The sequence below is a fragment of the Gopherus flavomarginatus genome, chromosome 14 (genome assembly GCF_025201925.1).
Source record: "Gopherus flavomarginatus isolate rGopFla2 chromosome 14, rGopFla2.mat.asm, whole genome shotgun sequence".
NCBI lineage: Eukaryota > Metazoa > Chordata > Testudines > Testudinidae > Gopherus > Gopherus flavomarginatus.
Window position 1 is genome coordinate 6,675,215 of NC_066630.1, and position 12,897 is coordinate 6,688,111.

Consider the following 12,897-nt stretch of genomic DNA (forward strand, 5'->3'; position numbering starts at 1 on the left):
CTGCAGGCTGGGACACTCGGGGGTTAGCTGCTCCGTACAAACTGGAAATGTCCTGATTTCATCACCTAGGCCTTGCAGTCACTCATGCCATTCAGTCACTGCATTTTGTGCTGCTACTGGGATCCATCACATGCTGATTCAGGTAGTGCTGGCCCTGAGTGGAGATGGGGTGCCAGATCTCCACCTGTTGGGAAGGGATGGGCAGAGCGTGCCCCATTGTAAACTTCAAATGTCTGTTCCCAAGTGGAGGGATGATATTGGCTCCTAAGATCTCCAAGACCTCACTACCCAGGATCACTCAGCTCCCCCTTCCTCCTGCCGCTGCCAGGTCTGAGCATGTCTCATTGTACTGGACTGAGTCCTCTGCTCTCTACTAGCTGTATCTGAGAGGTAGGACTTGAGCCCCGCAAGGGTACAGGGGGCCTTTAAACCTTCCTGCTGACAGAGGGGCTGGGCTGGGCTCTCTTGGTAGGATTATGCTCCCTTTGTGCAGCGCTGGAGCCTGCTGTTGCTGACTCAGCCACCTGCCCTATCTTCCATGCATGAGGCCGTGACCCCCAGCTACACCTGAGGGCTGCCCTACTTGAGCAGGACCTGTCCCAACTGCCAATGGGTGCAGACACAGCAGGAGCATTTGTAAAATTCTCACCTCCTGCTGGAATCAGTGCTGCCCTGGCAGGAGCTGGGGCTCCTGTTCCATTGAGACAAGAGGGGGCAGGCTCCCTGCACTAGCCGAGGGGAAGGAGAGCCCGGAACCGTGCCAAGCCTGTGTGCTCCCCACCCTGCCCCACTTTCCTTTAACCCCTGGATGCACCCAGGAAAAATCAGAGTATTCGCCGGTACAGAAGGAGCAGCACGATGCAGCAGATTCAGCACGGCACTGTTGCTAGGGCTGGGATCATGCTTCAGGCTCTGTGTACAGGGCCATGCACGTGCTGCCCTCCACAGAAGCTGAACAGAATTATCTTCAGCAGAGTTTAACGGCTCTACCGTGGTGTATCATGCACCCGCCTGTGGGCACGATGTCCGTCGTCCTAAATATTGCTCTAAGCAGCTTTTTCCTGCCCCCAGATGCCAGCGCCTTGTTCAGCAGGACTCTCTTCTATAACAACGAGCTGGCCTTGCTTGTCTTCGACACCCTGCTCTTCTCGGTCGTCGACCTGGGAACGCAGGATTTCCTGCTGGCCGCAATCATCACCTTTGTTGTGCAGAAGGTAAAGCCAGTGGCAGGCGCTAATGTCAAGTGCAAGGTTTTCTGCAGTGAGTAGGTGTCCAAATGCTGCCCTCATTTGCAAATAGGCTAATCACATGCACTAGCACAGCTAATGATTTGCCTGCACAGTTATCCAACCAGTGTTGGCAATCAAGATAATTACATCACGGGCATTTATGCACCTCCATTTTTTGACCCATCTCTAAAAGTGGCTCGGAAACCCATCCCAATTCAACCCCCCTCCACTATTGCTGTGTATCCCCTGCTTGGCTGAGTTCAGCCGTGCTGAGTGGTCAGAATCGCTTTACACTGGGAATCAATGGCAAAACGTAGCTTCTGATTAGATAGTTCATTTCCGTGAGGGCTGCTGTGTAACAGCATCTTTCAAAGTGCTTGGTCTGCCTGTAAAAGCAGCAGAGAGTCCTGTGGCACCTTATAGACTAACAGACGTGGGTGAATCTTTCATGGGTGAATACCCACTTCGTCGGATGCATGTCTGCCTGTGGGGTTTTTGTGGTGCTGCCAGGGCAGATTCTGGTTCATGCTCTGTTCTGCTTTCAGTTGGTGAAGATGCTGCGGCATGCACTTGGTAGGAGAAATCTGGCGGCAAAAACACTGGTGGAGAAGCAGTTTCTGATCTAGAGGTGAATAGGAAGCCGTGGCTACTTACCCCACTCTTCCCAGAGCCACCATCAAAGCAAGAATGCCGGGACCCTACAACTAATTTGAGAAGTCAGGACTTTGCAGCCTTGACCCTTCTTGGTCCTTGGCCTGTGCAGGGAGACTAGAGAGAGCACTGCAGATTTCCACTTTAGCTACTATAGATAAAGCTCTGGGCCTCCTACCAGCCCAGCAAATGTTCAGCCCTACAGTTATTATTTCTCACTTTAAGTTGTTTCCCAGGCGTATTTTGATGTCACAGCCGAAGGATTCCTTTCTGCTGAACAAACCCTGCTCTATTAATTTAGCCATCAGGATGAGACACCCACACCCATGGGATTTTTGCTGCTTGTATATTTTTAATTGGGAGACAAAAGGCCACCCTCTGATGCTGACCTTGGTTTTATGGAGCAGCTTTGTTTATTTCTTAATGGGAAGAAGAAAATATCTGAAAGAAACAAGGGAATAGTAATCCATGTGCTGTCTCCTCAGTGCATCCGAGCTGCACAGTTCTCTGGTGGGTTCTGCTTAGCTTGGGCAACGGATGCAATCTACAGGGTAACTCCAATGTAATTTACAAGCAGGGCTCAGTGGGGTCTGATATACCGCAGGACAGACCACCTCACACATCTTCTCTCCCCCGCAATTCAAACACCAGCTCAGTCCTTTCCCTCACTAGGCACGAATCTTATGCAGAATGTAATTTATTGACCTCCAATGGAGGTAAATCACAGGCAGATGTGTCTCCAGCATCATCCTGGGCTTTTCTATTCCTTTCATTTGTATTCTCCGTAGCTCTGTTTCTTTAAACAAAGAGGGGCAGTTGCATTACACAGAGCAGCTATGTTACACAGCCTGTATTCCTCCAGGGCAGGATTGAGGCTAAAGCCGGGGCTTTGATTTCACTTCACACTGCGGTTGTCTTTGGGATCCACCTGGAGCGCACACTCTGATTCCAGGGTTGGAGCGAGCCTCGGGATTCACAGCCAAAATGCAGGAGTTCCAGCTGGTTTTGCACTGACAGCGTGGATTCCAGTGCCAACCCATTAACAGACCCGAGTTTGGAGGGGGACAGTCTGGCACACTTAAAATTAAGCACCGGCTTAGGTGTTTTCCTGAATAGGGACACTTTCCTACACCAGAGCCAAACTTCTGAAGGAAACAGCCCATCCCAGAGCAACATGGGCTGTGATGCAAGCGTTGTCTGTTTATAGGACAAAGAGAACTGGAAGAGTGACCAAGTGCTGAAATTGGCAGTGACTCCCACGGCTATAGCAAACAGCTTCCTGCAAAGGATCCATGCTTGTTTCACTCTGTTTTGGTTTGAATATATGATTTATTGTGTTTGCTGCTGAGAACATTTATTTCTTAAATCAACCACATGTTGGGTTTAAGCCTGTTGTAAATTTATCTGAATCAGTGACTACATTTAATAAAAAATACAAAAAACAGCCACCTCACTGATGGTCTCAAAACAGCACCACCATTTCACGGGTACAGAATGAGACAGTTCCCAATTTGTGAAGATCACATCAACAAAGTAAAAGCTTAGCAGGTCTCCACATTAGAGCTCTTAGTCTACACAGGGACATCCAGGAAAATTAATCCGAATTAACTAAAGGGATGAATCTGAAGGGGATTAGTTAAACTGCATTAAATCCCTTTGTGGATTCTGTTGTTCAGATTTAAAGTGGCCTGAATGCAATTTAATTTAATTCACTGTGGCAGTGAAGTCAGCTACACCACATTGAGGCCATGCTAATTCTGAATGAGTGTGTTCATACAGGGGTTTAGTGAGGTATAACTAATTCACTTCAAATTCACCTCTTTAGTTAATTCAGATTAACTTTCCTGGATGGCCCTGTGTAGACAACCCTAGGCTCCTGAAAGAGTAAACCATCAGCAGTTTGCTCACCTCATTCAAATGACTTAATTTCATAATATGACCCCAAAGTTTTCCTCTCAAGGTTGCTTTATTCCTTCCAACAGTCATTCTAGGGAGAACCCATTAATTACAGAACCATGCTCTAGGGCTGTGCACATTTGTCACTTTCCAGCCAAGCACGTGAAAGCCCCTCAGAAACTCCTTAGATGTAAATATGGTGGATCCTGTTCTTAAGCATCCATCTCGCCCCATGCATTGTATTGGGAGCCTAAGTGCCTTTCATTTTACACATGGGGAAATGGAGACAGATAGGAGTGGTGGTGTGCTCAAGGCCATCCAGTGAGTCAGTGGCAGAGCTGGGCATCAAGCCCAGGTCTCCTCAATCCCATTCTGATGCTTTCTATTGCTAATGTGGTCTAAACAAGCAAATAACATTCAGTAAATAAATGGACTGGTGTGTAGCCTCGTCCCACGTCTGCTTCCAGGGAGATTGGCAACATTTTAAAACAAAACGGGTTTAAAACAAATGTAAGGAAGTATATCTACACCCAATGCATAGCAATCTGTGGAACTTGTTGCCATGAGTGATGGATATAATAGGCCAGGGAAGGCTAAGCCTCTCCTAACCCAGGTGTGGCCCTGCCCATGCTCCACCTTGAGACCACACCCTCACTTCCCCTCACCACCTGAAGCCAGTGGCCCAGGGCTTGGGAGCGGCTGGGGCGGGCTAGTGGGCCGGTGCTAAGGGTGGCTCATACAGGGCTCCTTTGGCTGTGTGGGGACTCTGGTGTGCAAGGAGGGGAGAAGGGGCGGGGTAGGGGTAGGGACAGAAGGGGTGGGGCCAGAAGACTAGCTCCTCATGGTGGGGGGGGGGTTCATGCTCCACCCATGCTTGTTGCTATGGGATGTTATGAAGACTGGGTTAAAAAAAAACAACTAGATAAGTTGATGGAGGATAGGTCCATCAATGGCTGTTAGTCAAGATCATCGGGGACACAACCCCATGATCCAGTTGTCCTTAAACCTGTGATTGCCAGAAGCTGGGACTGGATGATGGCTCATGCGATAATTGTCCTGTTCTGTTAATTCCCTCTGAAGCATCTGGCACTGGCCACGGTCACAAGACAGGATACTGGGTTAGATGGACCATTGGTCTGACCCAGCGTGGCCATTCTGATGTACTCCATAAAGCGGAGCGGCTGTGCAGAGCAGCACCCCAGTCAGAATTCCTGCTTCCATTTGCTCAGGAAGCCCATTGCACCACACAGCGCTGTGCCCAGGATAACAGGTTTCATAAGATGCATAAACCACTCAGCTGGCTGAGTCTGGCTCTCACATGATGAAAAGGCTGTTTGGCCACAACTAACAAAGCAGGGGAAAACAAAAACCTGTCCGGCAACTGTAGAAAGGGGACTTCCCATTATAGATGGACACACACAGAACTCAGCACAGCAGGCTAATGCAGTGACTGGCAGGAGATAGTCACAGCACTTAACACCCCTCTGGAGGTTGCTCAGATGTCACAGTGATGGGCACAGCCTGCCCTGCTTTTCATCCACAAATCTCAAAGCAGGAAAGCATTATCCCTGTTTTACAGATGGGGAAACTGAGGCACAGAGTAGGGCTGTGACTTGGCTGAGGTCACTCAGCAAACCAGTGACAGAGCCAGGAATAGAAACCAGGTCTCCTGAGTCCTAGTCTAGTGCTCTAGCCACTTGACCACACTGGTGCCTTGGGCATCACCTATCCTGCCACCAATGCTCAGGGGGCCCTCCCAAGTGCCTGAGTTCTGAAAGGGGCTCCTAAGAATGTGCTAGCCCTCTAGCAAATTAAGCCCTCTGATTGGTTGTGTTGCCTGCATCCTGGGGCTGAACAACCAATCAGAGCTGCTGCAAACAGAGCTCTCGCTCTCCCCTCGGCCTGCTCAAATAGCAGCTGTTCTCACTTGGCAGGGTGCGGGTGCTGAAGGGAACAGCATGACGTTTATCCTGGGGCAGGGGTCTCATGCTTCAGACAATGCTCAGCTTGGGTGAAGGTGCCTAACTAATGACAATTGGGATTTATTACCAGGGAGGACATATTAAAAGAGGGAAAAGTAGCGCTAAACTTCAGCACAGTAACAGCAATGAAATGCCACTGATGCAGACATGCAGTCAGCCCAGTACCTTGTGAGAGCCCAAACCCTACTGCATTGACGGGAAGATTGGACAAAGCGGGTCAGCAGCACACATCAGGCTGGCCAAGTTGAAGCCCTGCACCCTTCTTACCACTATCCTGCACTCTTCATACATTGCTCACTCACTGAGAGTTGTAATCCCTGGATCCTGGGGAGTGTATTTGCCATGCAGCATGCAGGAGACTCCACCTTTCTCTGGGTGGTTCCCAAGCTAATTGGGCAGGGGCGTGGTCTAAGACCCTATATAATGCAGGCCCCTGTTAGCAGGCAGGGGAACTGTCTCATGCTACTCTTGCAAACTGAGGTAATGTGGAGGATGACTCTAACCTGCTTTCCTTATATCCTAGTTAAGTCTTTTGGCGTGTTAATGGGTCCCAGCTGTTGTGTACAGTCAGCTCTTACCAATCCTGGAGCCTACGGGCTAGCACAGGGATCGGCAACCTTTGGCATGTGGCTTGCCAGGGTAAGCACCCTGCTGGGCGGGGCTGGTTTGTTTACCCGCTGGGAAGCGGTGCAGACTGAGGGATGTGCTGGCTGCCGCTTCCCGCCGCTGCCCCCATTGGCCTACAACAGTGAACCACAGCCAGTGGGAGCCGCGATCGGCCAAACCTGCCAACGCGGCAGGTAAACAAACTGGCCCGGCTTGGCGTGCCAAAGGTTGGTGATCCCTGGGCTAGCACATGATACAAGCTGTATTTTACTTCATCCCAAATGACTTAGTAGCTGAGGGCTCTCCCAAGGTGCTGTGAGAGTAGCAATGTTCCAGTCAGGAAAATGGCATGATGTAAGCTCTCTCAGGCTTGGCAAAGCATTGGAGCACAGATCTCCCTTGGGGAGATAAGCCCCGGCCCTGCCTCTTCTGGCTGAGGCCACACCGCTGCTCTCCTCCCACCCAAAACCTGGGGAGAAGCTAAGAGTTTGGCCCCTTCCCCCCGTGGCACTGGCAACGGGGGCTGAGAGCTTGGTCAGGGGCATGAGGAAGGGGCTGAGCGCTCGGCCTCGGCTGGGGCTGGGGCAGAAGCCCTGGCTGGAGCTCTGAGCCTGGATCCCCTCCCCAGCTCCACCCCTTGCCCTGTGACTGGGCTCCCCCTTCCGTTTTACTCTGTATAAAGCTTATGCAGAGTAAACTCATAAATTGTTCACCCTCTATAACACTGAGAGAGAGAGAGAGATGCACAGCTGTTTCCTCCCCCAGGTATTAATACATACTCTGGGTCAATTAATAAGTAAACAGTGATTTTATTAAATACAGAAAGTAGGATTTAAGCGGTTCCAAGTAGTAACAGACAGAACAAAGTAAGTCACCAAGCAAAATAAAATAAAATGTGCAAATCTATGTCTAAATCAACCTGAATACAGATAATCTCACTCTCAGAGATGCTTCAGTAAGTTTTTTTTCCTCAGACTGGACACCTTCTAGGCCTGGGCACAATTCTTTCACCTGGTACAGCTCTTGTTCCAGCTCAGGTGGTAGCTAGGGGGTTCTTCATGATGGCTCTTCTCATTTTTGTTCTGTTCCACCCCTTTAAATATCTTTTGCATAAGGCGGGAATCCTTTGTCCCTCTCTGGGGTACCACCGCCACCTCCTCAATGGAAAGACACCAGGTTAAAGATGGAGTCCAGTTCAAGTAACGTGATCACATGTCACTGCAAGACTTCATTGCCCACTTGCCAGCACGCACACATACTGGAACACTTGCAGGTAAAACACACCCATCTGCAGACAAGTGCCCTGGTTAATGGGAGTCAAGATTCTAAACCACCATTAATGGCCCACACTTTGCATAATTACAGTAGGCCCTCACAGTTATATTTCATATTTCTAGTTTTAGATGCAAGAGTGGTACGTTTATACAAATAGGATGATCACACTCAGTAGATTATAAGCTTTGTAATGATTCCTTACAAGGGGGTTTTATATAGGTGAACCCCTAGTGAGGTCATTGGACTGAGGAAACTATAGGATGTGGCCTGTTGCCTATGAGGGTAACAACTCTATCATTTATTTAGCACTTTTTCTTGTCAAAGCACCTTCTGAACACTAATTAACCTTCCCAACCCCTCTGTGAGGCAGGTAGCAATAGCATTATCCTTGTAGCCAAGGGTTCACTAGCAGTGTCCATTGTGCTCGTTATTTTTCCCCTCGCTGTGGTATCTGAGCACCTTAGCTAGCTCAAAACGCCTGCTGACATCCGTGGAGCCTGGATTTCACCCCGCCACATGGGAGGCTATCAAATCACAGAGCTCGAGAGACCTCTCTGAGCCCACATCCATGTGTATCCCTGGCTTCCAGTCCTGTGTTCTGCACGCTTGATTGTACCTGGTGCTAGAAGATATTTAAGCTGCTCGAGGACCCAAATTAAGTCAAATGCCATTGGTGTGTGTAGGCCAGGCCGTTCCTCTTGCAGGCTCCTCTCTTTTTCTCAGTGTGTTGCTTCATTGTTGTATTGAAGTATTGCCCAGAGGCCCACATTGAAGGCTGTGTGGTCTAGTGGGAAGGGCACTGGACTGGGAGCCAGGAGACTGAGCTCCTATTCCCAGCTCTGCTGCTGACTTGCTGGATGACCTTGAGCAAAGCATGTCCTCTGTGCCTCAGTTTCCCTCCCACACTGTGTCTGTCTGTCTACTTAGATTGTAAACGCCTTAGGGCAGGCATTCTCTTACTATGTGTACATACAGCACTTTGCACAGTGGGCCCAGATCCTGATTGGGGGGCCCTCTAGGCGATACTGTAATACAAACCGTAAATAATCAGGCTTGTGCTAAGCTCATACAAACTGATACCTAAATATAGCTACGCTCAGTACACAGCACACAACACTGAGAATTTTGTGACTGTGGCACAGGTAAAATCGGGATTAATGTCCCTCTGTTATCTGAGTTATTTTGCAATTACTGTACCATAAAACCGTTGATCAGGGAAGCCTATAAAATAAATGGCCAGTTTAATTGCAGTGTACAGATTCACAGTGTGACTGCTGCTGGAGCGGCCCACCACTGGGCTCTGCCGTGAGCTGGTTCTGTGGGAAACGAATTTAAAACCTGACACTCCAAAACCAGCTGAAGACCAAACAAAGACAAAGGGTCAGATGCTCTGCGCAAGGAAGAGCTGTTCACAGGGCAGCAGAATCCTTTAGCACTGCATGGAACTCCCCTGTGTCATAAATGCTGGAGCAGAAGTACACAGCAGAGGAGTGCAGGACCATGCTGAGGTCTTCTTTAAGTGCTCTGACTCCTGAGCACCCTGTAGGCTGTTTCAGACTAGCCGCACAAAAGGGAGAGTGGTGATTCAGAGAGAGAAGGGGATAATTCCATACATATGCATCGTTTCAGTTTAGATACAGTGTACCCTGCCCTGCCAGAAAAGGTGTTAAACTGAGTGTGCTGACAGTATCTGCTAGGTCAAGATCCCCCTTGGACTCTGGAAAATTAGAGGTAGTTGGTAAATTCCAATTTGAGATCCTGATTTAGGAAAGCACTTATGCACAATGCTTAAATCTACCCCTTTACATTGACTTCTATAGGAATTAAGCACGTGCTGAAAGTTAAGCAAGGTCCTGAACTTGGGGCTGAGGAGCCATTTTCTGCTGACCCCCATTTGCCTCTCATTTCAATTTTACTTCCTGCCGTAAAGTCTAACATTGCTGTGTGCTGTTAAACAGCTGAGGCAGCTTCCCCAGTGACAGCACCTTTCCCCTGAGGACGGGAAGATCCCGAAGCATAGTCTAGATATCAGTTTAAGGCCCCCGTTGTACAAGATGCTTCCTGCATGAAGGCCCAGCTCAGTGGGACTCAGCAGAGGCGCTGGCAGTTCCTTGTAAGCTGCAAGTGCCCCCATCATCTGAACAGAAGCTGCCTTGTTTTGAATGTGCAGAGGAAATTAATTACATTTGGCAGAAGCCAAAGCCCCTGAGCAAAGAGCTCCATGGTGTGTGGCCAGGAGCAGAAGCTACCACCTGCCCTAATGTGCTGACCACGTCTGAATAATGTACAGGGTGGGGCAGGGGGGAGCTTGGCTCTTTTTTCCTTTTCAACGTGGGTATTTATGCGGCATTTGCTCTTCCTTATCTCCTCAGGCTGTGCCTGCAGCTTGTTTTCATGCGGCTAGACATGGAGGCTCTCCGGCGCTGCTGCTGTCTTTCCTGAAGTGCGGCGGTAACGTTTGATCCTCAGGCAGGTGGCGATGCAGGTAATGAATGTGACGCTCACACTAACACTATTGCCAGAGACAAGCACTTGCAATGCGCTGCAGCCACGATAAACACTATTTCAGACTATGGAAGGAGAGCAGGAGCACTAGGAGGCCCTCCTCACCGCAAGGGAGAGCAGGCAGAATGTACGGTGAATAGGTCTGGCCAAGCACTTTGCTTGTTACAAATCCAACCAAGGCCTGCTCTGCCTAGCCCTGAGCCCTTGCAGGAGTGCCAGTGATGCAGTAGATCTTTCTGACAACTGTCCTGGCCTGGCCTCCTAGATTTCATCTCTCGCAGCCAATCACAGATCTTTGCCAGGTGACCCTCTTTAGCAGAAGTAGAAGAGTTGCTGTTGCCACGATGATCCATTGAACCGTCCTCTTCTCTAATATAAGTTAAATATGCCTGAAATATGAGTGCGGATGTTGCTAAATGCTGCATGATGACTGTGTCAATAGCCCATCGATCCCTCAGCTCTGGGCTTGAGATCTTGCCACCCTAAGCACTTAATGCAAATGCAGTAGCTCGTAGTGTCAGGAACTATAGAGACGAAGCACCATGGAGTGAATAAGGGCAGCCCTGAATGCAGAGAACTGTAGCACGTGAACCGGCCATTCAGATACTTGACTGGCCCCATAGCCTCTCATGGTTGTGTTAGGAACAAGCTCAGATCGGCAAGCAAGCCTGTTGCAGCAAAAGGATGCCCTGCTGCTGTATGCAGTATTGTATCAGAGAGCCCTAGTGGTTTCTAAAGATCCCTGGAGGAGGAGGAAGGTGCAGTATGTAAGACAGAATGAGTCCGCATTGCTCTCCTCTAGCATGCTTCTCTAAGCTGTACCCTGGTAACTAGTAAAGCCAGATGTAAAAGTCTAATTGTTATTGGTCCCAACTAACAGCCGTGTTGCATGCTATGATAAGGGAGGAAAGGTCAAAGCTGTGCAGAGTGCATGCGACAGAGATGCGCGAGCAAGGGGGCAGGTCACAGAGAAGCCATGGAATGGGGCGGAAACTTTCTTTCTCCTGAGTTTTGCTTACCTGGCTGCTCCCAGCGGCAAATGAACAGCCAGCGTCTCCAACGCTGCCGAGTGCTTAATTTGTGCATGCAGCCGGGCAAGTGGCGCTTTGGCCCATGTAACTGTTGGCTTTGCAGGCACACGGGCAGCAATGGAGGTCAAGAATTTTCAAAGTGGAGCCTCACATCTGGCTTCTAAAGCCACAGTGAGGTGCCTAAGTAAGTAGCCTGGTTGGTCAAAGGGCGGGCAGGGCAGCTGGCAGCTCCCAATGAGCTGTGCCATTGTACGTAGGTTGAGGACCTACTCCACTGTTGGCTAGTGTCCTTTGCTCTACAGTACCCTGGGGAAAAGGTGCCATCCCTGCAAAAGAGGCACCATTGCAGGACCTTCTCCAGGTCCTAGATCCCTGCTTTGACACCAGCTTTTCCTTAGCCAGGTTCCTGCTGCACCAGGAAGCTAGTCGGGGCAGGTGTTCCTGACCTATTGCTATTAGCTGGGCAAGGATTCAGAGCTGGAGCCTTGCTCTGAGAAGCTGTAAACTGCAGGGAAAAGGGGAGACATCCACGATGAGACGCTGAATGGAGACATTTCTCAATGGGGCTCAGGTGGTTGGAGTCAGAGCTGTGTTGGCAGAGCACCAAGTGAAGAAGCTTGCAGTAACTGCAGCCTCTCTAACTCCGCTTTAGTGCTCCATGGTGTGTCCCCTCCCTTTCCTTCTTGATTCTTTTCCTAACTGTAAATGCACCGTAAAAATGGATCAAAATTGCTTAAACCACCATCATTAAATCAGTATGGGCCCCCTCCCATCTCGGTGGACAATGGCTGACGCAAAGCATTTGTTCCATAGACCGAGCAGCAGTCTTTATTGCACTGAAAGCATATTTGCTGCTTGATGGAAGGAGAAAAAAAATGTGTGCCTGAAAGGGAAAAATCAATGGGGCTCATTTCTCCCTGGATGCGTCGTGCTGGGCCATTCAGCTAGCTGACATCACAGGAGGCCAGGCGCATGCAGCCTGAGGCCGTATCCCAAAAGGATCTCTGGCGCAGTCCTGCAGGCACTGTGGAAATGTTGCAGCAGTGGGGAAAGCCAGCAGCTGCCTGCTCTCCTCTCACCAGCTGGTGGTGCTGTGACTACCCTGTCTGGAACTGAGGGATCTGTGGTTGCCGTAACTGCAGTAACTCAGTTTGAGCCCAAGCCTCTTTCTGTCTACACACAAATCAGCCGGACTAGGATCAGGAAGCACTCAGGACCCACATCCCTGCTAGGGGGGTGGGTCAGAGCCTGAGTCCTGCTGTGATTTGGATCCAAGCCCCGTCGTTTGGCAGCGAGGATGCAGCTCAGACCACAGAGCCGAGCCAGAGGGTCTGGGTAGTGCAGTATGGATGTGTTTGCATGGCTGTGAGAGCCAGGTTCAGATTTACAATGCAGCGTGGAGACTCAAGCGTGGGCTGGGAAACACTGAGCCACAAGCCTGGGTCCTATAGGGTCAGGTTTGCAATGCAGTGTAAACATACCCCTGGGAGCCCCTAATGCAGAACTACGCTGTCCTGCTGGAAGCCCCCCTGAGTCACAAATGAAAGGGCTACTGCGAGAGGAAAGAATGGTCCAGTGGTCAGGGTGCTCTTTTCTCTGCCCTAAACTTCCTATGTGATTCTGTGCCTCAGTTCCTGATCTCTACAATGGGTCAATAACACCACCCTGTCTCACAGGGGTGTGATGGGGATAAATACATTAGAGATGGGGAGGCACTTAGAT

General features: G+C 49.8%; 1 protein-coding gene across 8 annotated transcripts in view; it reads left to right on the plus strand.

The window, feature by feature from the left end:
* LOC127034412 (meckelin-like) overlaps positions 1-12,897 on the plus strand; it is a 50,821-nt gene that overhangs the window by 34,687 nt on the left and 3,237 nt on the right. For 4 of the 8 annotated variants that reach the window (XM_050923225.1, XM_050923222.1, XM_050923224.1 and 1 more), the window contains 2 exons: positions 1,072-1,214; positions 1,775-3,291. In XM_050923225.1, the coding sequence (XP_050779182.1) occupies positions 1,072-1,214; positions 1,775-1,855 (224 nt within the window). In that variant the 3' untranslated portion in view covers positions 1,856-3,291. Of the gene's footprint in view, positions 1-1,071; positions 1,261-1,774; positions 3,292-10,011; positions 12,817-12,897 lie in introns of those variants that run through there. The other 4 variants (XM_050923223.1, XR_007769388.1, XM_050923226.1 and 1 more) reach the window with 4 other exon arrangements.